This window comes from Saccopteryx bilineata, chromosome 2, assembly GCF_036850765.1.
Source record: "Saccopteryx bilineata isolate mSacBil1 chromosome 2, mSacBil1_pri_phased_curated, whole genome shotgun sequence".
Classification (NCBI taxonomy): domain Eukaryota; kingdom Metazoa; phylum Chordata; class Mammalia; order Chiroptera; family Emballonuridae; genus Saccopteryx; species Saccopteryx bilineata.
The window spans coordinates 4,728,535-4,754,292 of record NC_089491.1 but is presented as its reverse complement, the minus strand read 5'-3'; the positions used below and the strand labels follow the sequence as shown (position 1 = coordinate 4,754,292).

At 61.8% G+C, this 25,758-nt stretch overlaps 1 protein-coding gene across 3 annotated transcripts in view; it reads right to left on the bottom strand.

Moving 5' to 3' along the window:
* Positions 1–356: 356 nt before the first annotated feature.
* MED27 (mediator complex subunit 27) overlaps positions 357–25,758 on the bottom strand; it is a 208,924-nt gene continuing 183,522 nt past the window's right edge. Inside the window, exons 6-9 of one of the 3 annotated variants that reach the window (XR_010729024.1) lie at positions 24,057–24,098; positions 2,991–3,068; positions 756–1,042; positions 357–696 (exon numbers count right to left, since the gene is read on the bottom strand). Coding sequence is in view for 2 of the 3 variants with exons in the window: in XM_066255892.1 (XP_066111989.1) it covers positions 908–1,042; positions 2,991–3,068; positions 24,057–24,098 (255 nt within the window). In the remaining variant the exon portion in view is untranslated. Of the gene's footprint in view, positions 1,043–2,990; positions 3,069–24,056; positions 24,099–25,758 lie in introns of all 3 variants that reach the window. The other 2 variants (XM_066255892.1, XM_066255891.1) reach the window with 2 other exon arrangements.

Sequence of the window (25,758 nt, the reverse complement as noted above, 5' to 3'; positions counted from 1 at the left end):
CTGACCGGACTCAGCAGACAGGGCTGGAATCTGTTCATGGTAATAGGTCAAAACTCGGGACAAAGGCGCCAGGCCTGCCTGTCACACCCGCTCAGGGCAGGTCCCCGTCCCCTGGTGCGTGCGTACGGGATCAGTGAGAAGAAGCAGTGCACTTGTTTCCTCAGGAAGCACCTGCTGTTGGAGCTACCGAGATGACACATTCGCCGACACCGCCCGCTCTCCTCAGAGCCAGGAGCAGGTGAACGCGCCACAGAAAGACCCGTTCTGAACGCGACTGGGCCAAGTGTCTTCTCTGAAACGCCCAGTCTGCTCACGTTCTCTGCTTGTAAAAGGTGCTTTGAAAACAGGAAACAGGGTCTGGTCTGGTGTACATGTTTATTGCTCATAAGGTAAGTTATAGAGCCAAAGAGAACACCAGCACGACACGTGTGAACACAACAGCCGGTTCAGTCCACAGGGCTCGCGCGGGCGACTTGGAACACGTGCGGGAGGCTGGCTTCGCAGCCATTGCTCAGCGCCCGAGCATGCGCGGTGCCCTACACGGAGTCCTCCGCAGGCTCCGCCTTCCACGTGCCCGCTCCACCCTCAGCACTCCCACCCACAGAGACTCTGCTCTTCCAGAGGCCCGGCCTCCAGACCACACGCGCGCTTCCGAGGGGGGCGGGGCCGTGCCAGCCGGCAGGGAGTCTGCCCACACTGCGGGGGCTGGTCTGGAAGCTGCGAGGGCGGTCACTGCCGGCAGGGTGTCTGACCACGCAGTGGGGCTGGTCTGGAAGCTGCGAGGGCGGTCACTGCCGGCAGGGAGTCTGCCCACGCTGCGGGGGCTGGTCTGGAAGCTGCGAGGGCGGTCACTGCCGGCAGGGAGTCTGACCACGCAGTGGGGCTGGTCTGGAAGCTGCGAGGGCGGTCACTGCCGGCAGGTGTCGTGGAAGGCCTCGAGGGTGCGGAAGTCCCTCCAGGTGGGGGGCAGGCCGTCCTGCAGAAACCGCCCACAGCGCTGGCACGGGGCCTGGAACAGCTTCACGTAGCTCCGGAGCCAGGTCTGGAGAGAGAGCAAGGACAGAGGTGAAAGGAGCGGGTGAAGCCGTCCTTCCTGTCCGGCCCAGTGGCCTCGAGGCCAGGGGACTCATGTGGCCGTGAGTCCCAGATACCCTGTGGCCTTACAGAAAGCCGCCCGTGGAATCCACAGGGTCCCAGCGCCGCTGACTTCTGGCTCTGCTGCTCATGCGGGACCCTCCCCACGAGGGGGTTTAGAAATAGGAGTTGCTACTCTGGAGGGAGGCATGCTCCCTGGCTTGGGGCGCACACGGGCACACTCCGTCTGCGCCCCGTGTCCTCTGAGCGCCAGCATCGGCCCTCTCCCGCTCCCCACCCCGAAGTGGTCACAGACACGCGTGGAGGAAGACTTTGCGTTGATGTCGGTTTTAGAATTCTGCACTGAGGTCAACATGCCTTCTGTCTAATGGGATTTCAGAGGTCATCAGTCACTGTCACAACGTGGCCTGACACGCCTGACGCCACCGAGTAACACAATAAGTGGCAAAGACACACTTGAGTGGTTCAGGGTGCAGCGTTCTCTCGGGCATCATACATAAGGATGAGACTCACCTAACTCAATTCCCTGCTCAAGGAGATGCACTGCAAAAGGCCCCTCACGATCCAAACCCCACAACGACAGGTAAGCAAGTTCTCACTGTGACAGGGCCCGTGAGTCTCATCACTTAACGTCCTCCTGAATTACGTCGATAGCAGAAGATTGCTCTCTGGAGAGGTCGGCGAGTTTATCGATACACATCGTCGTCCCCATCACGGCTGCCTTTGTGGGGCGGCCTGCACCCCAACGATACTGAACCCCCTGCCGAAGGCTCGGTGCTGGGAGTTTTGGCAAAAAAAAAACCCCTGAGGAGGTCAAGGGATCATTCAGTTTAACTATTTATCCTTTGGTGATCAAATTCAAATGATCCCCAAACCCCACGTGCGTCACGAAGGGGAAGGAAGCATTACTGCACATTAGGTAAAACTCAGGCCTTTGTGTCTCCCCAGAAAGGAAGAGCCGGCGAAGACGCTGGCTGAACTGTCCTCTGGACACGAGTGAGCACCGGGCAGCTGGCTCTGCCTGTCCGCGCCCCGGCACCACGAGGCCAGGCCGTCCTCCAGGAGGTGAGCATGGGCGCTCTGAGAAGCCGACCGTGACTGGACGGCCGCCACGCTCCGCCCGGCCGTCAGCACTGACGTGCACCTGCTGACAGGCAGGTCCTCCGGGTAGGCTCTCACTGGCCGCCTCTCCGCCTGAACCAGAAAGGCAGCTGTGCCACGGTGAAGGACGGGGCCTGCTGGCGCGAGGGCAGGAGCACGGCGCGCACACAGCTGGGCGCTGTCAGGGCGCGTGCAGCTGGCTGCTGGCCTGCTCGGGCCAGCTGGCCGCCACGTGACACACTGGCGGCAGCGTGCGGGTGGGCTGGCTGCAGGAGGGTGGGGCGCAGCCCTGCTTGCTGGTGCCCAGGGTGCAAACACCAGATTCCAAGCGACCAGTGGCTTCCAGCCAGCTCGCGACACTGAACACTTAGCGGAAGCTGGCAGGAGCTGACCCAGCACACCGGGGAATGGCTATTTTGGGGTCACCCCTCATCCTGAGCCCCAACTCTTCTAATCGGAGGATGACATGTCGTGGGGGAAGTGCCAGACCTGTCTTAGTCACCGCTTTCTGCTCAGCACCAAGCGCAGGGGCTGGCACGGGCCAGGAGCCAACACAGGTCTGTGACTCAGTCGGCAGCAGAAACCACTTCTGAAACCACCAGCTGTTCCTCAAGGACAGAAAAGCACCCTCCCCGCGGGGAAACGGCGTCTCCGGGACCTCCCGACGGAAAGGAGGGGTCATGCGACCACGGCCCACCTCCTGCGGTGAGGTCTCCGTTGTGGTCGCCACGTGTGCAGCCTCCGTGGGGGCAGCCAAGGTTTCAATGACAGCCTCGGCTCTGAAGGCCACTTACCATGAAGGACCTGACCACGACGTCCGGCATCTGGGGCAGCTGGTAGTGCAGCAGGGCAGTGGTGGCATGGTCCGTCACCTGGGGACCAAGGACACAAATGGGAGTTAGAGGCCACTCCCCAGTCAGCGCAGAGAAAGTAAGACAGATGAATTCTGTTTGGAGGACAAACATCTGCTTTTGAACATCTGGGTGGGGGCGTGGTAGGCACAGAGGAGGCGGCCGGCGGGTGGGCGGAGGGTGCAGCACTTGGCCGCTGGAGCCCCAGGGCAAGGGGTGGCGGTGGGCGCAGGGGAGGGCCCTGCGCGGGGCAGAGCAGCTCCTGTGCGCAGCCTGCGGCGCCTGCACAGGGACCAGTTTCACGCAGCCTTGCATTCCCGTTCTGCCTCACAATGTGTCGCCACACAGGTTTTTCTCTCCAGGTCTACGGTAACTTCTGACGATCTTTCCCTTGGGTCCGCTATTGTGATCTTTCTGAGGCACCTCGCCACTCACAGTGTGGTCCTCTGGCCCGCCGGAGGGCGGGGTCTGTTTTCAGCTCCCTGGAGGGCCACACCCACTGTCCCAGGACTCCAAGCAGAGGTCTGATCAGCAGGGTCAGGGGCACAACTGCTGGAAGCCCACGAGAGACACCCGGCGACCACTTGGAACCCACTGTGTTTAGACCCTGACGCTGTCTCCTGACCGGTCCAAACACAGTCTCTCAGGGTCGCAATGGCGCTCCTGGAAAACAAAGAGGCTGGTCTGGGATCCCCGCAGCTCTGAAATCTGATGACTCCATGAATTCTAATGCTCCGCCATCAATCAGCAAATTAATAGGTTAGATCTAATTTGATGGTTATGTTCAAACACATGGTTTATTTGATTGTCCTCATTAGGGATTCGTGCCGTTACAGACACTGTGGTTGAAATGGAACGAGGCTTTGTGCACAAGACCAAACAGCGCTCCGCCTAGTGGGGAACGATGGGGTCCCACCTCCCAGAGCACTGGGCCTCATGCTCCTAGTGGGGAACGATGGGCCCGGCCTCCCAGAGCACTGGGCCTCATGCTCCTAGTGGGGAACGATGGGCCCCGCCTCCCAGAGCACTGGGCCTCATGCTCCTAGTGGGGAACGATGGGCCCCGCCTCCCAGAGCACTGGGCCTCATGCTCCTAGTGGGGAACGATGGGTCCCGCCTCCCAGAGCACTGGGCCTCATGCTCCTAGTGGGGAACGATGGGCCCCGTCTCCCAGAGCACTGGGCCTCATGCTCCTAGTGGGGAACGATGGGTCCCGCCTCCCAGAGCACTGGGCCACATGTTCCTAGTGGGGAACGATGGGCCCCGCCTCCCAGAGCACTGGGCCTCATGCTCCTAGTGGGGAACGATGGGCCCTGCCTCCCAGAGCACTGGGCCTCATGCTGAGGGGGTCAGAGCGGTAAGCACACAGGTCAGGCCGCAACCAGGGGGCTGTGGCAGGCCCCACACGCGGAGCTGCAAATGACGCAGAAATGGATTCAGCTGGGGGTCTGTACCCATGTCCAGAGAGAGGTCCACCTCCCTAAGGGCAAGGACCCAGGCACCCCTGGCTTATAGAAGGCTTACAGACCCTCTTTAGGCCTCAGTTTCCCTGTGACGCCCTGACCCTCTAGCCTGCCTCCCCGGGCCCTGGACCTGCCTTCTGCCCCCACTGGACTTTCATGGGGGTGAGGAGCACTGTATGTGGCGGCCCTCCAATGGTCTGAGGGACAGTGGACTGGCCCCCTGTGTAAAAAGTTTGGGGACCCCTGCACTAGATGATCAGCTCTGTGGAGGCAGGGACCACACTCATCTGGGTCTGGCTGTGTCCCCAAGGCCTGGAACATCACCTGGCACTGAGCAGGTGCTTGCTACGTCTTTGTTGAATAAAGAAATAAAAACGCTCACTCACCAAAGGCCACACACCAGAAACACCTGCACTGGCCTCCTTGCAAACACAGCAAACAGCTCACGTATCCAACACTGCTGAGAAATTCTTACCCGAGCGACTTCCAAGATAAATGGTGCTTATTCCTTCAAGTGCAAAGACTGTTTATTTTAAGCTTTGTGACAGACAGCTTTCTAAAGTGAGCAACTTTTTTTTTTAAACAAGAGCAACGATAACTTGGCAAGATGGCGGGTGATGAGTGGGGGGTGACATTAACTGCTACAAAGCAGCAAAGCAAACTTGGCCCCAAGCGTACCTGAGCTTAGAAGCCTGCTCCTTCCCCATGCAGGCACCTTGCTAAAAGAACCCACGCACGTGCCGTTTTATAAGACATTCCTTACGCTCCCACGTGCCCCCATGAAAGAAAGGAGGCTCCCAGACGCCCCTCTCTCCTGCACTGACCGCTGCCTTGGCAACGCCCCACCCCTAACAAAGCCCCGCCCACACGTCACCTAGCACATCACTGCAGCCGTCCCAGGAGGGTACCGGGCAGGGCTTTGCTGTCCCCTAGTTCTGGGTGCCGTCCTTTCCCAGATGTGGAAGGTGTCCAGCCCTGGGGGTCCCCTGGGACCAGCGAAGACCCGTCCAGTTTGGCAGGTTGGGTGCCGGGCCAGGGCCCAACTCCTTGATCAGACTGGCCACCCAGAGGCCACCGCCGAGACTGGGACGCTTTGTTTGGCTGGACAGTATCTTTGCTGTTCTTTCGACCATTTTTAACACAAATGACCAACATTTAAATTCAGGAGACTTCACCTGACCTGGGTCCCCAGCGTCTCCTGAAGTGTCAGAAGCTGGGGGGGGGGGCAGTAGCCACGTGCCTGACTCACGGGTCGCGTGAGGATGAAACGAGTCCCTCCATGGGTCGTGCTGTGTCCTGGACCCCCCTTGGCCCTGCATGTCCAAGGGGCGCCATCAGCACGGCCAGGCCTCTGGGCAGGGCCTGCAGCTGTACTGAGCCCATGTCCCAGGGCTCAGCCCTTGCCTGCTTCCCTCATGGGACCAGCTGACCCCCGGGGCCTTCAGATTTGGGGGCTTCCCCCAAACACTGCCAGGAATCTCTGTGCTTGCATGTCCGCTTGGCCCGGCAAACCCGTGCCTGTCTCCCCCTCTGTCCCATAGCTGACCTTCGGCCTCGACCGCGCTGGCTGAGTTTTGATAACTGCAAGCCGCTAACCAGGCACAACATCACGCTAATTCCAGGAGCACTGAACGCATTCTTCCAGACCTGCTTCCCCTGTGGCTGCTTAGTGACACGCCACCACCCACCCTGTGGTCTAAGCTGGACCCCTGGGCTTGTCCACTGCTTTACTCAAGTGTCTCTGGTCCTGGGGTTGCCGATTGTTTATCCTGGGGTTGGACTCTCTGCTTCCTCCCGCTCTCACTGAGCTCCACCCTCCCCTCCGGGCCTCCTCCGCGGCACTAGGAGGAAGCTTCCGCGGCAGCGGGGACAGGCCGTGGGCTCCAAGGTCTGAACTTGGCCTGCGCCCCTCCGGCAAGGCATCCACGGGCAGGGGTCACCTTTCTCAGCTGCTGACTTCCCACATGGAAAATGTGGGTGACATAGACGACAGTTGCCACACGGGGTAATGAGGGTTGATGACAGCTTGGGCAGGCGGTTCAGTAAACATCAGTGGCTCCGAAGCTGTAAATCCATGTCACTCGCTGCAGAGGACCCTGCTGGCGTGTGTGCACACGGGACAGAATCCAGACGTGTGACTGGCACCTTAGACCCTGGGGGACCTGGTCCTGCTTCCTCTCCTCTCGTCCCTTCTGCTGAAATGCTGCCAGCCCCCCAGGTCCTCCCTTCCCAGTGCCCACTCCCTTTTCGGGGTGCGCAGAGATGCCTCTCAGAGTTCCCTGGGCTCAGAGCTTTCCAGTTCTGGCAATCCCCACGACTGCACTTGTAGAGTTACGACTTGCAATGTGTTTAGTGTCAGTTGCCCTCAGCTGACTGTGACCCCTGAGAGGCCACAGGCCCTGCCTGTCTCGTGCCCAGTGCAGGTTCCTGACGGAACGGACGATCCACGCCACCCCTGAGACATCCAGGGCGGCGGCCCACACGAGGCATGTGGGGACGGGAGACTCCCAGCAGCCAAGGACTCTGGGCCTACGCCCGCTGGAAATCCCAGACTGCCGTCTGTGCCAGCAGCTCCTGGGCTCACCCCAGGTTCTCCTGCCCTGTCCGGCACGTGAGGACTTCCGGTGAGATTCGGTCCAGGTGCTGGCTCCAGCCCACACGCCGGGAAGTGGCAGTGGTGGCTGTCACCTCACTGGGAGCCAGAGGAGGGCGGCTGTGGACTCCCCGGGCCCTCTCTCCCCTGCTAGGTCGGGAGCCCTGCTCAGAGTGGACTCCCGAGCCGGCGGAGCCTCGTGAGGCCTGGTCCCCGAGTGCTGGGGAGGAGCCCAGCCCTGACGCTCTGGGTGGCGCGTGGTGTGAGCAGGGAACGCTGGTGGTTTGAGTGAGGAGGACGGAGGAGCTCGCGGCAGCACTGCTCTCCTCTCCCGCTGCTCTGTCCCCTGGGACCTTTCCTCCCCGCCCCCGAGGGCGCCACAGCCTTGGCCAGGCCCACAGGTTCAGGCTGTGGCCAAGGACGTTTCCTTCTAGGAATGGTGCTGCTTGAGACGTGGCCCACGGGCCCGCGGCACTGCAGCAGGGAGTGCGTGGGCCCCACGCAGACCCAGTCGACCTCTGTGCTGGGCGCAGACCACGGCCTCTGCAGCTATTCTTAGGGATGCTGAAATGCATAAGGATGCAAGTTAACGAGCACACGTCCCCTGGGGACCCTGCTGCCCAGCAGATGCTGACTCAGTCGGTCTGGGGAGGGCTTCCTCCAGACTGGATGCTTCCCACAGACGCCCGGCGACGCAGGCCGCCAGAGAGGGACCAGCTCTGCACAGCCAGGTGGCGAGTGCTCCAGGCTCCGAGAGAGGCCCCAGAGGGCTCGGCGTTTGACTCTGTGGCACAAAACCAAGGACAAATCCGCTGCTACTCCAACTTCACAAGGGTGTGGCAGGGTGGGGTGGTGGGGCTCCCAGCTCTGAAAGGTGGTGGGCTTCTCGGGGCCATGGGATTAGTTACTAACTAATCACTGTATTGACGAGAGCGCATGATGCACGTGCCCCTCACACTCACTCTCCACAGTGACTGAGGTGGGCGTGCGCTGCACCTCCGTTTTACAGAAGGAGAGACAAAGACTCACGTGGGTGAGGGCAGGGCCGGCCTGAGCCCACGGCCTCTCTCCCAGCAGGCACCCTGGTCGGCTCTCCTGGTGAGTTCCAGACGTCACCTGCCCACCACCTCCCAGAGTCCCGATTCGAGGCGCGGCTAGGAGCCTCGTCACTGTGGCTCTACTCAGGAACGGAACACACTGAATGGACTGGCCCGGGTGCAGCTGGAGTCGCACCCTCCCCCCAGCTCTGCTGTGCACCTGGCTCTGAGCAGGGCACCTAATTAGTCTCTCCCTTCCTGGGTCAGCAATCCGGCCAGATGGAGGCTCTTTCTCAGAAGGTCCTGTATAAAGTCCTCCCTCACCTGCCAAAAGGTAGCGGTTTGTTCTAGCGCTGACACGGTCATTTAGATCATTTAATTTGTTGAATCTCCCATCACCAACTACAGAAGTATTTTAACAGGAAATGCAGCTGACTCACGGGGGGGTCTTCCTCGCCCCCTCCCAGGCTCCCCAGTGCTGGTTTCTGGGTTCTGGACGGAACTCCGAAGCAACAGGGAAGACAAGCCTGCCGGATGTTGGAGACATTCACCTACAACCATCTTCCTTTTTGTCAAAGCATTCCACCTTCAAAACATTTTTGTTTTACATTTTTCAACAACAAAGTTGTTTTTTTGCTCAGCATCCAAGACGGGGAAAAAACAGGCCTGGGGCAACAAAAAAATTTGCTATTAACTAATTTAAATCGACGCTGTGCCAGCCCAGCGAGGTCCACGGTGCATTGTGGAGCTAATGAGATTCCACGGGGAGATAAAAGCCGCCCTGCCTGAGGAGGCCGAGGAAGGGCACTAATGCTCCCGGGACGCAGCCATTCATCCCACCAGTGAGCAGGGCTTGAAAAGAGCCCTGAAAAGATCAAAGCAGATGGCAAGCCAGGGAAGGGGGGAAGGAGCCAAGAAGTAACAATTAACCATCAAGACAGGGACCTGCAGAGGGGAGGGGAAGAAAGGAGCAACTCAAAAAGAGGAGGGCACGGAGAGGGGCACAGGCTGGGCGCGGAGAGGGGCACGGGCTGGGCACGGAGGGGACACGGGGCTGGGCGCGGAGAGGGGCACGGGGCTGGGCGCGGAGAGGGGCACGGGGCTGGGCGCGGAGGGGACACGGGGCTGGGGGCGGAGAGGGACACGGGGCTGGGCGCGGAGAGGGGCACGGGGCTGGGCACGGAGGGGACACGGGGCTGGGCGCGGAGAGGGGCACGGGGTTGGGGGCGGAGAGGGGCACGGGCTGGGCACGGGGCTGGGGGTGGAGAGGGGCACGGGGCTGGGCGTGGAGAGGGGCACGGGCTAGGCGCGGAGAGGGGGCACGGGGCTGGGCACGGAGAGGGGCACGGGGCTGGGGGTGGAGAGGGGCACGGGCTAGGGACAAGAGGTCCCATTGCTGAGTTTGGGGTGCATCCTCCCCTCTGTCTCAGGTGGACTGTGGGTGACTTATTGTGAGGAGGGCAGCATTTCCAGCGCCCACCAGCAGACCCACTGTGTTTATTAACCCACTCCCAGCTGCTCCTCTGCCTAGCAGGGCTTGCAGGAATGCCGTCCCCAGCTCAGAAAGACGGAGGTCTTCCTGCACCAAAACTGAGGGGACTAAGCGCAGAGAGGGAGAAAGGAATCTTTCAGGAGACCTTGAGACAGCTGCCAGTCAACACACTGGAGAAGGAGGCGCCAGGCACAACACGTATCCCTGGTTCTCCGCCACCTTGTGCGCGAGGAGCTGTGAGAGCCGGAGGGTGGCGGGGGGGGGGGCGACGAGGTATTTCAGCTTCCCCCCTCCCCAGAGGAACTGCCTGCAGTAACAGCAGCGTCTACGTCAAGGTCTGGGGAGCCCCGCCCTGGCTGAGGGCGGTCTACACCGCTCAGCTGGCGGGGGCCCAGGCTTTGGATGTGGGGTGTCGCTGGCGAGCCAGTGACCTTGAGCAAGGATGAAGTGCACTGTGAAGGAAAGCCCCTGACCGGCGTCTGGCCGCAGCAAGCACCACCGGCCGGAGCGGTCCTGCCGTCGGCTCACTTCCTTCCCCGCAGCCACCTGTGACGGCGCTGTGAGGGTGTCCACTGCTGAGTCACAGGCGCCGAGTACCCTGCCCCAGCCCAGTAACTCCCAAGCCGCCAGGCGGGGCCTGTGCCCAGCGGCCCCCACGCCGGGCCCCTGGCTGGACAGAGGTCTCGGTGGGATGTGCAAACGCAGCTCATCCAGACCGTTCCTCCCCAGAAGGGACCGGGCCCCCAGAGTGCTGGGGTGGGGAGGCAGAACCCAGTCAGTTCTCGCCCCTTCCCCAACTCTACCTCTGCCTCCCGGCCGGAAGCTTCCGCCCACGGTGCTCATCGCCACACCCCAGACACCCACCCTGGAAGGGTCCGGCACAGACATGGCGGCCCTGGGGCAGATCCCCGGACCGAAGGAGTCTCCCCACCCCGCAGAGTGAAGGGAGGCCAGGCAGCGAGAGCGAGCCGCACTCAGCCAGGTGTGCAGGGCGCACCACCGCGAATCCAAGTGCAGGCCACAGAGGAGGGTGCTGACCCGGGGGAGCCGCGGGCAGAGCCCTGCTGTTGCGGGGACGGCCGTGACACCCAGAGCCCTGACTCTCCTCCCACGGGCACCCTCCAGCCAGTTTGGGGCCACGAGAACGGGGCTGGGTCCGACAAGACCGCTCTCTGCCCAAGGCAGCCCCCTCTCCCCCCGAGCCCGCGATGGACGGAGACCAGACGGACTTTGTTCTCTGGCAGCAGGGAGACCACAGGACAGCAGTGTCGAGCAGAGAGGACCCGGGGGAACAAACCCTTACTATACTCTTACTCCCCAGCCAGCCATGGTCTCTTTCGAAAAACAAGTGTTAGATTTTTTGGTGGCCCAGGAGCTGTCCTCAGGGATCCCTGAGCCTGCTGAAGCTGTAGGCATCGTCCTGCCTATCAGCAGGACCAGAATGGACAGCTTTCGGTGCAGCCGACAGGCCGGGGACACCGTCCCTCAGCTCCTAGGAGGTGGCCTGTGCTGGGGGACACCGTCTCTCAGCTCCTAGGAGGTGGCCTGTGCTGGGGGACACCGTCCCTCAGCTCCTAGGAGGTGGCCTGTGCTGGGGGACACCGTCCCTCAGCTCCTAGAAGGTGGCCTGTGCTGGGGGACAGGATCTGTGCTGTTAGAACGTCCCCCAAACCGTCCCTCAGCTCCTAGAAGGTGGCTTGTGCTGGGGGAAAGGATCTGTGCTGTTAGAACGTCCCCCAAACCATCCCTCAGCTCCTAGGAGGTGGCCTGTGCTGGGGGACACCGTCCCTCAGCTCCTAGAAGGTGGCCTGTGCTGGGGGACAGGATCTGTGCTGTTAGAACGTCCCCCAAACCGTCCCTCAGCTCCTAGGAGGTGGCCTGTGCTGGGGGACACCGCCCCTCAGCTCCTAGGAGGTGGCCTGTGCTGGGGGACACCGCCCCTCAGCTCCTAGGAGGTGGCCTGAGCTGGGGGACACCGCCCCTCAGCTCCTAGGAGGTGGCCTGAGCTGGGGGACACCGCCCCTCAGCTCCTAGGAGGTGGCCTGTGCTGGGGGACACCGCCCCTCAGCTCCTAGGAGGTGGCCTGTGCTGGGGGACACCGCCCCTCAGCTCCTAGGAGGTGGCCTGTGCTGGGGGACACCGCCCCTCAGCTCCTAGGAGGTGGCCTGTGCTGGGGGACACCGCCCCTCAGCTCCTAGGAGGTGGCCTGTGCTGGGGGACACCGCCCCTCAGCTCCTAGGAGGTGGCCTGTGCTGGGGGACACCGCCCCTCAGCTCCTAGGAGGTGGCCTGTGCTGGGGGACAGGATCTGTGCTGTTAGAACGTCCCCCAAGGCGATTCTGGTATCAGTAGCATCAGGAACTCCACGTGAAAAGCCACCGTGGATCACTGCCCGCTTCCCGCCACCAGGGGACAGGTCTGTGACCGGCAGTACCGTGGGAGCTGAGCCCAAGGTGGCTCCAGTGGTCAGCTACACGGTGCTCCTCCTCACGCTCCGGGCTAATGGCGCTGAGCTACATACATCAGCACAGCCCGCAGCCCAAAGCCTCCCCCGCCCAGCCAGGAGAGCCGGGGCCTCCAACTATTCAAGTATGTTCTGCAAGATTAATAAACAGGGAAAATTAAGTACCCGAGTGTTTAGAAGTTGCTTATTTAAAAGGGAGGCCTGGTGGAGACCCAGAGCCTGGCTTCCCTGCAGCCCACACCTGCTCCTCGATGCTGGGAAGAGAGGGCTCTCTCTGGCCTGCATTCACGAGCCCCAAAGGGCAGCGCAGTAGGAAAGGAGGTGACACAGCTGTCAGGACAGGGGCCCAGTCCTGCTTCATCTCTAATTATCTGGTGACCGTGGCTGCGTCACCACCCCCCAGAGGAACCGCGGTGAGGACCCTGGTAGAAGAGGGAGGCCTGACTGCACCCCAAGGCACACCCGCGCCCGGCGGGCTCCCCCCTGGGCCAGCCAGCTCTGACGTCAGGTCCTTCTTTAACAAGGGCATGCTGACCCCAGCAGGCACAGAGGTGCCAGGTTCCTGCCCAGCCCAGGAACACCTGAGGCCCGATGTGCTGGCACCCTTGCAAGCCTGCAGTTTCTGGGCTGATTACGAAGAGCTCAGAAAAGGGGGCGCTGGACTGGGGAGGTGCCCAGCGCAGCACTGCTCCTGCTGCAGGAGACATCGTCCCATCCCGCCGGCCTTCACAGGCTGCGGAGCACAAGCTAGTGGCGGCAGAGCCAAGCTCCTGTCTGCTACTGGGCTGTACACATGCTGGCAACTCAAGTAAAACCGAACTTCCACCCGCTGGGTATACTTCAGTGCCACACAAGATCGGCTCACGGGCTTGGGGCTCTGTGCAGGGTTTTGCCGAGGACAGACCCACTGTTAAGATGGACTCCAGGAGTCTGGGAAGGAGAGAATTCTTTGCGGGTCCAGGAGTCAAAAACGCGCACGTGGTGTTTTCAATGCCTCAAGACAGTAATTGCTGCCAGCACGGGGCTCTGAGCACGAGCACTGGTCTTATGAGAGTATTTAAGGCAGTCCCACAAGTGCTCACTCCGAGGAAAGAGGAACCGTCCTTATGTCAAACCTGAGACGCTCTGAGATCCGTCCTGAAGTGCTTGCTGAGCTGGGGCTCGGGGAGTGAGTGGCAGACAAACTGCTAGGATGGGGAGAGGGTGCGGCAGAGCAGAGGCAGGGTGGCCTTTCTGACGAGGCCCACGCCCCTACTCTGCAACCTGGGTTTGCACAGCATGGGCTCAGCGGCCTGAGGCCCGAGGAGCAGGCGTGGCCGTCCCGGGGGACGAGGGACGACTTTGGCGAGATCAATCCTTCTTTCTCTGCCTGATGGAAGGAGCCACGTGCACGGGCTCTGCTGGGCTTGTAAGTGTCCGCTGGAGCCTGGCCATGCTGTCGGGGGTGAGACCCCGGGCAGGGCTGTCGCAGGGGTGGGTGGAGAGGTAAAGACAGACCCTGCTATACCTCTGGCTAAAAACCCCTGGTCACAGCTTTGAGACCAAGCTCTGAAGAGGATGAGACCTCACCTATAAGCATGGAACACGGTCTCTGGCACATACCAGGGCCTCTATTAGGGGTTTCTTTTGGGAGCGGTTGCATCCCAAACCTCTGTAAAGTCCCGGCCAAGATGGCACTGACACCCCAAAGGGAAGCCCGTCCACTCCATGTGCTGGCTGTTGAGGACGGCCTCCAGAGGCAAACCAACCACGCGGCAGCCAGCTGCAGGGCCCCTGGAAACACGGGCATGCAGGGAGCTCCCGTGCGCCCCACCCCGCCTGGTCCCCTGTACTGCAAGTCACTCCGCAGCGCTCCAGCTGCTCAAGCCCAGCCCTCTCCACACGGCCGTCCTGACCGCTGACCCGTCCTGACCGCTGACCACGGCTCCGCTCTCGTCTGGGCGGCACCTCTCTGGCTCAGCCCCCGTCCAGGGGCCTCCCTCCCTGTCCCACCTTGTCCCCTGGGCATGCCTGTCCTCTCAGCAGCACCCGTGGACACGCCCCAGCCCTGTGCTGGCCCGACCTGTGACCAGGAGCGCCCACCTCACCCCAGGTGTGCACTCCACGAGGAGGCGGCCACGTCGACCTCTCTGTCCTCCCTGGGCCCAGCTCAGGGCCTCTGAGGTGAGGCGAGTAGTCAACAAGGTGGCCCCACACGGCAGCCCCTCACCTGGCAGGAAGACCCTGAGAAAATGAGAGGTCAGAGGTGAGACTCTATTGCTCTGTTCTGGCCAGTGGGGTTAGAGGTCTTAGGGCACTGCCCAGGAGGACGGCCTTGGGTGGACGGGAATTCTCGTGGTCCTGCCCGGCCCTCCGCATCTGCCGAAGGCCTCGTGCAGGGCTGAGAGGAGCCACACACAACAGGACCTCAGACTAAGGATGAAGACTCTCCCTTTAGAAGAAAGAAGCTGAATGTCTTCCAGATGGGCAAGTGCTGGATTCTGTGGCTGGTGCCACCAGAGAGCACGCCCCAAAACACCTGAATTGCTCTGTGCCCACTTGGTGTGGTGGTCTTCTCCTCAGGAGCAGCCTTGAAGCTACAGAAACACATCCGCAGACGTCGGGGCTCCCAGGAAAATGCAGATGATGCTGCCTACTTCCCATCAAAGATGAGGCAGGCACGGGACCAAGAACAGAGCCCGTGGTGCGGGCGCGCCCAGCCCGAGGCAGCTCTGCCCCGTCCCGCTGGCCGGCGGGGGCTGGGCTGGCAGGAGCCCTCGGGGGTCACTGAGGTCCCACTCGCCCGGTCAGGACACGAGGGCCCATCCTGGGTGGCCCTGGGGCTGCGGTTCCACGATAGCAGGTCGGGCTGCCCAAGGGCCGGGCTGGGGGTGCCCAGCTCCCTCTGTGACTCACTGACCAGAGACGAGACGCTACGCTTGGAGAAAACACAAGGATGGGTGGCGTTCTGGTGGGAGCTGGGGGTTGTCATGTCAGCTGGGTTTTTACAAAAAACACCTCACTTAAGATGGGCCACACGGGTTCTGAGTTCTCTGTCCCTCTCCTGACGAGAATGACCTTTATCAAGCACTCACCCCAAGCATCTCAGTGCAAGCACTGCCCAGTAGGCTCGCCCCGAACCCTCGCCATCTGCACCCCACGGAGCAGGTTTTATCATCTCCCCTTCTCGTGGCCGAGGGTCTGCAGCACGGAGGGCTGCGTTCCCCTCGAGGCCGGCAACCCGCCTGCCTGTGGGAGGCCACAGCCTGTGTCCTCACCCCTGCAGGCACCAGCAGAGTCTGGGGAGGTGAGCCTGGCGGGAGGGAGGGACTTTCTAAGGGGAGTGGTCACTGTCCACAAGCCCCTGCCAGAGCCCAGGGAGTCGTGGGCAGAGGCTCACCGTCCCCCCGCAGCTGTGGACCCAGCGAGGACACCGAGGCCAGCGAGGTCCCGCAGGGTCACGGTCAGCAGAACGGCTCTCGGCCGCAGCGCTGGGCCGCCCCTCTCTGGAAGCGTCACCGTGGTGAACGAGACAGGAGGGGAGACTCTAAGTTGTGAGGGGAGGGGGCTTGGCTGGCATTCATGGTGGAGCAGATGGGCCAGGTCCGGGGACGGTCGCTGGCCTGCAGCACCGGGCAGCCGGCCGGGTTGTGGGAAGGCACCTGGGTCTGGTAGGTGACCAAGCCTCCCAGGAGGCATCGTTGGCAGAGGACCACAGACCACGCCTGGCAGATGGGTAGCCTCCCCTGCTCAGCCATAGCACTGGGCACACGTGAGTGCCTGGACCAGGCTCTTGGTCACGCCCGCGCCCAGCAGTGGTTCAGGGAGCCTGGCAGAGGGAAGGAATTGGGTCACCGTGGGGAAAACACATGACCACATCTACTCTGGGCTTAGAAGCATGTGGACAGCCAAACACGCCCCTAGAAGAACCGGTGGTGACACAAGGCTTGTTCGCTGCAGGGTGAGCATAAGGACCCTTCCCGCCATCCCAGCTCCCAGGCCCCGGGCGACACAAACAACGTCCACTCCTATTTCCTTCTGCTTTCCCGGCCTGGTCGATACAGCGGCCGTCAGCTGGGGAAGGGGCTGCCCTCCGGGAGGACCCAGGAGCCGTCCACTGCCTCTCCTTCCCAAAACTCGTCCACACCGTCACCGGCAGAGTCCACCTGCCTACACTACGCTGCCCACTTGCCCTCGCTCCGCTGAGAGCTGGTGTCCACCTGGGAGGGCCACAACACACCTGCGAGGCAGCACCCGAACACACAGGAAAGAACACAGACCGCCACCGTCCTGGCCCATCAGATGGAAGTCCCGGCTGTCTGGGTGTGGGCCCTGCCACGAGGCCTCCGCCCCCGGCCTCAGCCTGCGCCAGCCAGTGTCTGTGCCACTGAAGAAGGGTTTCCAGAAGGAAAGGACTCTTCCTGAGCTCGGGATGGCGTGACGCTGACCGGGCCTCACGGCCGCCACTCAAGAGCGGCGAGGCCTGTCCCCCGGGAACCACCCCACGCTGGGACAGCTCCCTTTTCTGGGACTTGGGATTAGCGACAAGCTAGGGTTGTCACATACAATTTCAGGAGACAGTCCGTGCCAGGTGCCCGATGTATCCATGATTTCAGAGAGCTGCCTCTTCCAGGGATGACTCAATCCTGTCTGTGGGAAATCACCAGGTGGCCACGGGCACATGTCCTGCTAAGTCTGCCCCGCACGGCCCATCTCTGCACCGGGGTGGGAGTGAGCGCGTGAGCAGTGCACACGGCCCGTCTCTGCACCGGGGTGTGAGTGAGCGCGTGAGCAGTGCACACGGCCCGTCTCTGCACCGGGGTGTGAGTGAGCGCGTGAGCAGTGCACACGGCCCGTCTCTGCATCGGGGTGTGAGTGAGCGCGTGAGCAGTGCACACGGCCCGTCTCTGCACCGGGGTGTGAGTGAGCGCGTGAGCAGTGCACACGGCCCGTCTCTGCATCGGGGTGTGAGTGAGCGCGTGAGCAGTGCACACGGCCCGTCTCTGCACCGGGGTGGGAGTGAGCGCGTGAGCAGTGCACACGGCCCGTCTCTGCACCGGGGTGTGAGTGAGCGCGTGAGCAGTGCACACGGCCCGTCTCTGCACCGGGGTGTGAGTGAGCGCGTGAGCAGTGCACACGGCCCGTCTCTGCACCGGGGTGGGAGTGAGCGCGTGAGCAGTGCACACGGCCCGTCTCTGCACCGGGGTGGGAGTGAGCGCGTGAGCAGTGCACACGGCCCGTTTCTGCACCGGGGTGGGAGTGAGCGCGTGAGCAGTGCACACGGCCCGTCTCTGCATCGGGGTGGGAGTGAGCGCGTGAGCAGTGCACACGGCCCGTCTCTGCACCGGGGTGGGAGTGAGCGCGTGAGCAGTGCACACGGCCCGTCTCTGCACCGGGGTGTGAGCGCGTGAGCAGTGCACACGGCCCGTCTCTGCACCGGGGCGGGAGTGAGCGCGTGAGCAGTGCACACGGCCCGTCTCTGCACCGGGGTGGGAGTGAGCGTGTGAGCAGTGCACACGGCCCGTCTCTGCACCGGGGCGGGAGTGAGTACGTGAGCAGTGCACACGGCCCGTCTCTGCACCGGGGTGTGAGTGAGCGCGTGAGCAGTGCACACGGCCCGTCTCTGCACCGGGGTGTGAGTGAGCGCGTGAGCAGTGCACACGGCCCGTCTCTGCACCGGGGCGGGTGTGAGCGCGTGAGCAGTGCACACGGCCCATCTCTGCACCGGGGCGGGAGTGAGTACGTGAGCAGTGCCCATGTGAACGAGGAAGCCGTGGTAGCCCGCCCCAGATGCCACCCCACGGGGCGGCCCGCGTGAGCACCCGAGTTCTGCTGACAGCACGGGACTGAGGCTCCTGCCACCTCCACGGACTGTGACGCCGTGCCCCCGAAGGACAGGGCTGTGCAGCACGTGCCAGCCCCGCACGGCCTCCCTGCCTGCCCGTCCGCCTGGACCCGCCTGCGCAGACCTGACGTGGGGGCAGCTGCCCGCGGCCTCGCCGCTGCCTAAGTGACGGGATGGAAACGCACACTGTGTCGAAGGAAGGGCATTAAAGATCAAAACGGCGGCGGCCCTGCAGAGTAAAATGTCAGGAAAATGAGGCGCCCGAGACCTTTCCCAGCCCTTTGTCCTCTGCCCTTTCAGCGGCCCCGTTCCTGAGCTCCGTTTTGCAAGTGGCTTTGTGGAGACATGCTGCTATAAAAAGCTTCCTCGCCCTAGGACGGAGGGCAGAGCCTTGGAGACTCCACAGTGAGGATGGCGGCCTGCCAGCAGCCGGGGACGCACAGCACGCTGTCCCCGCCCTCCCCACTCCCAGGGACAGGGGACCCATAGCACGCTGTCCCACCCTCTGCCCTCCCCACTCCAGGGACAGGGGACCCACAGCACGCTGTCCCCACCCTCTGCCCTCCCCACTCCCAGGGACAGGGGACCCACAGCACGCTGTCCCCGCCCTCCCCACTCCCAGGGACAAGGGACCCACAGCACACTGTCCCCACCCTCTGCCCTCCCCACTCCCAGGGACAGGGGACCCACAGCACGCTGTCCCCACCCTCCCCACTCCCAGGGATAGGGGACCCACAGCACGCTGTCCTCACCCTCCGCCCTCCCCACTCCCAGGGACAGGGGACCCACAGCACGCTGTCCCCGCCCTCCCCACTCCCAGGGACAAGGGACCCACAGCACGCTGTCCCCGCCCTCCCCACTCCCAGGGACAAGGGACCCACAGCACACTGTCCCCACCCTCTTCCCTCCCCACTCCCAGGGACAGGGGACCCACAGCACGCTGTCCCCGCCCTCCCCACTCCCAGGGACGGGGTCGGGGTCTGCCAGGAGGGAAGGCCTGGCCCACAGAGCCCCCGCTGCAATGAAAGGCAGGCCACGCCAGCCTCCTGTGGCGGATGGAGCCAGGGCCTCGCCGGCTCTCTGACCCAGGGCACAGGTGCGGCCGAGGAGACTGGACAGGGCGAGCTGCCTGGCTCCTGACACTACTGTCCAGAAAGGGAAAGGTGAGTGGAAGCAGGGTGTGGCCCCACGAGGCCATCCCCCCCCCCCCCCGCTCTGTCACACTGCGGGTCACCCGAGGCTTCCCACCTCCCAGTGGGCCTGTCTCTGCGCGGCTACCGCTCCGCAGCTACTTGTGGGCAGAGCACAGGACCTGCACCACATAACGAGCGACAGAGAAAGGACGCCCTGGGCTTTGGCACCAGAGCAGCACTGGGAGCGAGCCGTCATGGCACTGAGCAGCACCGTCGGGACCCTGGGGACTGCTTTCTGCCCGAGAACTTCCCTCTGTTAATGACCTGGGCCATGTCCCCATGCTGCCCCAGTGCACCTGGCCCTGACCTCCCACGCCCGCCTGCCTGGGTGGGTGGACCAGGCCGATGATGGACAGGAGGCCATGTCACCACAGGGCTCTCGACTGTGTCTTTCTGGGAATGCCACAGGCAACATCCATCAGGACACCTTACATTTCAGTGGGTGGACAGAAGGAAATAGAATTCTGAGAAAAAGCTGATAGTATAAAAAAGCAGAGTTTAGGAATGCTGTCACCCTTTTTGCATTGAGTCTGAAATGCTCAACATCACCCCATAAACTGTATGTGCCCCCACGTGGCTTTTGAGACAGGCGGCTGCAGGCAGGGAGGTGGCCCCGACCGCAGCCTGGCCACCCAACGACCCCTCGCTCAGCCCCCACCCTCTCCACAGACTGCTTCCCAAGCACCGTCACGTAAGACAGACTTTAGAAAACAACAACAAAATCCCACACCTTTTCCATGTGACTATAGTTAGGTGAAAGCTTTATTGATAAAGGATCAAGCTTAATTCGGCACTACAGTATTCCCAGCACACTCAGTAATCTGACTGCCCGACGAGATGTTGTCATGGGGAGGAGAGGGCTTTTCAGCCCCCCACCATGGCTCACCTGCCTTGGGGAAGGGAAAGGATTTCAGCGTCACCTGCCCTCGGCGCTCATCAGAAAGCACTGTCACCTGTCCCCACACTCTGGTCCTTTAATCTAGCATGGGTCGTTATTGGACGTCAAGTCAATCGGTTATGAACAGGTGATGGTAGGGAGGATAGGAGAATCTCAGAAAGGGTTCTGCACGAATACGGGTAATGTGCCGTTATTCACCAGCTGAGAAAAAATTACCACCCCTAGAAATTCACCTGTTTGTGCCGCTCCAAACACGTTACGCAAGCAGCAAGGAAGGAACTGGCAGGTGCCCCCAAACCCCTCCAACTAGACTGATACCAAGTTTTCAACACTGTTTCAGTGAGTGTCTGCAAGTTTTAGACAAGTAAAGAGAGTGTTATTTTTAAGGGAGGTGGGATAAAAATACAGCACCGTCTCTCTAAATCTGTGCTTCACATGTCTTATGACTTCCTGATCAAACCTGCTTGCATTCGAAACACTCACTACTACACAGAGCGCTAAACGCCCTATGCAGAGGCAACGGACACGCCCCCACCCCGACGGGTGTGATAGTGGGGACTGTCCCTTGTTGAAACAGCAGATCACGGGTCAGCGGTGCTCAGGCCCTGGGTCATCACCTCCTTGTGTGCGCTCCTCACTGTGACAGCGCAGAGGACACTGAGATAAACCAGGGGTGAAAGTACCTCCCAGCTGCTCTAACACTCCTCAGTGTGAGTGAGACGAGAGGCAGAGAGTGACCACGTTCTCTCTCCTTAGAATGTTTTCACCCAGCTGCTGGGACAGGGACAGGGACAGGAGCAGTCCACGAGTCCACGTGGTCACCCAGCTGCTGGGACAGGGACAGGAGCAGTCCACGAGTCCGCGTGGTCACCCAGCTGCTGGGACAGGGACAGGGACAGGAGCAGTCCACGAGTCCACGTGGGCACCCAGCTGCTGGGACAGGGACAGGGACAGGAGCAGTCCACGAGTCCACGTGGTCACCCAGCTGCTGGGACAGGGACAGGAGCAGTCCACGAGTCCACGTGGTCACCCAGCTGCTGGGACAGGGACAGGAGCAGTCCACGAGTCCATGTGGTCACCCAGCTGCTGGGACAGGGACAGGAGCAGTCCACGAGTCCACGTGGTCACCCAGCTGCTGGGACAGGGACAGGAGCAGTCCACGAGTCCACGTGGTCACCCAGCTGCTGGGACAGGGACAGGGACAGGAGCAGTCCACGAGTCCACGTGGTCACCCAGCTGCTGGGACAGGGACAGGGGCAGGAGCAGTCCACGAGTCCGCGTGGTCACCCAGCTGCTGGGACAGGGACAGGAGCAGTCCACGAGTCCGCGTGGTCACCCAGCTGCTGGGACAGGGACAGGAGCAGTCCACGAGTCCGCGTGGTCACCCAGCTGCTGGGACAGGGACAGGAGCAGTCCACGAGTCCGCGTGGTCACCCAGCTGCTGGGACAGGGACAGGAGCAGTCCACGAGTCCACGTGGTCACCCAGCTGCGGGGACAGGGACAGGGACAGGAGCAGTCCACGAGTCCACATGGTCACCCAGCTGCTGGGACAGGGACAGGGACAGGAGCAGTCCACGAGTCCACATGGTCACCCAGCTGCTGGGACAGGGACAGGGACAGGAGCAGTCCACGAGTCCACGTGGGCACCCAGCTGCTGGGACAGGGACAGGGACAGGAGCAGTCCACGAGTCCACGTGGTCACCCAGCTGCTGGGACAGGGACAGGGACAGGAGCAGTCCACGAGTCCACGTGGGCACCCAGCTGCTGGGACAGGGACAGGGACAGGGGCAGTCCACGAGTCCACGTGGGCACCCAGCTGCTGGGACAGGGACAGGAGCAGTCCACGAGTCCATGTGGTCACCCAACTGCTGGGACAGGGACAGGGACAGGAGCAGTCCACGAGTCCACGTGGGCAAAGGCAGCACTCGAGACGAGACCTCGCGTACATGGTGCCTCCGGGCTGGTCACCTGAGGGAGGGCGCCAGGAGCCACACACAGCGGCCTGCACAGTGCCCCACACGTGACCACATGCTTCTCCTCCAGGCTCCAGGCCAGGGTTGAGCGGGAAGAGGCAGTGTCACGAGAGTCAGGACTAGGATCTTCTTTTCTAAATGAACTGTAAATCCGGACTAGCCTTACACTTACAGAGAGGCTGGGAAGATGGTCCACAGCTCTATACACGCCTCCTCCAGCTCCCTCACCGCCAACACCTCCCACTACCTGGCATAATCGTCACAACTAAAACACCGTCACAACCAAAATACCGGCCCCTTATTAACTAATCCCCAGGGTTTATTTGGATTTCACCAGTTTTTCCATAAAAATCTCCTTTCTGTTTCAGGATTCAACCCAGGGTTAGCACAGCGTGTTCAGCTGTGATGAGACCATGCCATTTTAATGCGTCACAGGTCCCTAACTGTGTGGTACCGAGTTAGGGCACCCCCCACCACATCATTCCCCCCAGCTGCAGGCACCTGTCCCTTGCTCACTGTAGACGGTCCAGGAACAGCAGGAACCAGGTGCAGCTCAATGCGGCTGCAGGGCTGGTGCACTGGGCTCCTCTGATACAAAGCCTCCGGCTCACTGCTCAACGGTACGAGGTCTACTTTAGGGTGATGAACACGTTTCGGAACTATATAGATAGAAGTGGTGGTTCCACAACTCTGTGTAGGTACTAAACCCCATGGGACTGTTTACCCTAAAATGGTTACCATGATATGCACTTCACCTCGATGGAAAGCAAGGCCGTGCTCTCTAGCAAGTCACCCGCTGCACCTTGGACACACAATTCATTCAGCGGAAAGAACGTGGGTCCAACTCTCAGAATCACCTCCCTCCTCCGCATCCATCCCTCCTATGGTTTCTCATTGAACTGAGAGTACCCTGCAAGTTCTGTACCAGGTCCCAGAGACCCCGCCCCCCCCCCACGTTCCCTCCGGGCCCGGTGCGCCCCAACCGCACAGGCCCCCAGCACAAGGCCCGGGCTGCTGCTGCCATGGCCGGGAACCTCGTCCCGTGGCTGTTCAGGTGGCTGGCCCCTCTCATGCCTCCTGTTTCAGGTTAGATTCTGCCTCGAAAGTCCGCCTCCTGTGACGACTGGATCTGAGGGGCCCCTTCCCATCGCTCTGACTGCAGCCCCCAGGAACGACCCGAGCTATCTTACTGCACGCTTATCCCTCCCCTCCTACCGTGTTCCCCACAGCTGGCACAGTGCCGGCCCGTGGCCGAGGGCCCAGCACGCAACTGTTGACCTTGATGAGGCAATGAGTGAAATTATAACCACCTTCGTTATCTGCACGCGGGATGGGAGCCGAGAGGGAGGATGGACGAGAAGAAAAGGGGTGCCCCGCGGGGAATTGGCCCGCGTGCTGGGGAGGCTGGGGCGTGGGACCCTAACCAGCCCAGGTGCGGAGTGGATTCGGGTTCAGGAAGGGGCCCTTCTGCCACTAGGAGCTGGGAAGTGGAGTGTTTCTAGTTACACTTCATTTCCCAAACGGTACTCATGAGGAAGCCCAGCACCTGAAAGACACCACCAGAGTGTGAAGTGGGGATGGGGGGGGGGGCAGCCTGCCTCCCTCGCCGTCCCCGAGGACTTGCGTGGCCCACAGGGCTCTGAGAAATGGAGCACAGTATCTGCGGGTTGCGCTCGAAACAACTCAAAAGCCTCTGATTTTTTTTTTTAAAAGGTGTAATTTACATAGACAAAACTCACCTTTCGTCAGTATTCAATCCACTGGTTTTGGAACATACACGGCTGTGTGATCACCATCACAGTCGAGATACAGGCGCCGGCCATCCCCAGCCCCGCTCCCGCGTGTCCCCTGGGGACAGCCCCCTGCCTGGCTCCCAGCCGCGGCCCCCAAAGTGGCTTCTCCCGGACGTCTTTCCCAGACCGCCACGCACACAGAATCACGCAGTGAGCAGCCTCTGTGTCCGGCTTTCCTCACTTTTTAAAAGGGCTGGGATTAAAGACCCATGATTACACCTCCAAGTCCTTATATGTCCCTTACTTGCCTCTTAAGTGAAAGCAAAAAAGCACGCCTTACCTTCTGGAACACTTGATAGTTAGACTTGGACCAGATATCCAGCTGGGGAGAGAGAAAGAAGTACCGTCAGTGTCCATTTCAGAACCCGAACTTTACGGCGACACTCTTAACTACTGTTATTAGGCGCGAACAGAAAGCCATGATTACAGAGCATGGGGGCTGTAAGGGTCCCCACGTCCTGCATGGGTGCCTCCCCTACCGGGCTGCTGGCGGTCTGGGGCTGAGGGTCAGAGCAGTCGGCTCGAGGCCCGCGCTGCGTTTGAGCCCACGCACCCCGAGCCCCTTGCTCGCGCCTCACCTTGACCCCGGCCACAGTTCCGCTCCACTGAGGGGCCACGGCCAGTCCTGCGTCAGGACCTTCGCACTGGTGGCGCCCTTGCCTGGACTGCTTTTCCGGGTCCCCTCCTCGGAGACGCGGCTCCCAGCTGCTCTGAGGAGTCACTCCCACACTGCTGCCTTCCCATCCTCCTTTCAAGCCACTTAAGTTGTCGCGGCGTCCGAAACCGCCCGGCACGCCTGTGTGTGTGTGTCGCTGTCCCGGGCTGGGCCCTGGCCCACCGCGCCGCTCTGGCCTCCACACGCACCGTCCCTGAGCGCCCGGAACAGCCCACGGATCCCGGGGACAGCCCCACTCTGCACAGGACAGACCATGGCTCCGAGCCGTCCAACCGCCCAGGGGAATCTGCAGAGCCCTCCCGGACGGTCCCGCCTGACAGTGCCCAGACGTAGCTGGCACCAGAAGCCCTGGGAATCCTTCTGGTTTTTCACAGACAGACGCCCAGGCGTCTCTGCTCGAGTGCCTGAGGTGTAGGTTAGGCGGGTGGAGGGGCGTCCATTGGGCTGTTTCAGGGGTGCTGTCCAGAGTAGCTGTGAGGGGTGGTCCGGCGGACCCTCTGGTCTAGGGCGCCTACATCACACACGGGACGAAATGCGGGTGGGGCTCAGAGCAAACAGGCCTCCCCTGGCTCACTTGGTCCTGTACCAAAAGCACTCCGGTCTTACTGGTCTGCACGATGGACCACATCAGCGCCCTCCTACCATCCTGAGAACAAAGGGCAAGAACAACCCCGAGCAGGGCTGGGGGTGCCCAGGGCTGGCACAGACTGAAAGGGGACCCGGCACGTCCCCTGGCACTGGAGAGTCAACTCCAGTCCATGAGTTTGAGCTGAACAAATTGGAACCTCTGGCCAATGGGCCCCGTGGAACCTGCCCTTGGGGCTGGCCAGTGGTCAGGCAGAGACCTGAGAGGTGGCTGTTCAGGCCTGCCTGCTGTGGCATTGGCCCTGGAACCCCTGGAGTCCCGCAGCGATCAGACGGGGAGGGCTCTGTAAGACGGGGGGGGGGCTCTGTAAGACGGGGAGGGCTCTGTAAGACGGGGAGGGCTCTGTAAGACGGGGGGGGGGCTCTGTAAGACGGGGAGGGCTCTGTAAGACGGGGAGGGCTCTGTAAGACGGGGGGGGGGGCTCTGTAAGACGGGGAGGGCTCTCTAACACAGGAAGGGCTAACACAGGAAGTGGAGTATCACATTTGAGGGGGACACTTCTGTTCTAAGGAAAATACCAAAACTTAGCTTCTGAAAAGAGTTCTTATGAGCTGTGAACAGACACATATCCAGTTTTCCCAGCCTCTTCCTGCTCACAGTTAGTGTTACACAAACTTCACCGTGTCCAAAACCCTCCAGGGCAGTAGGGAGGTTAGGGTG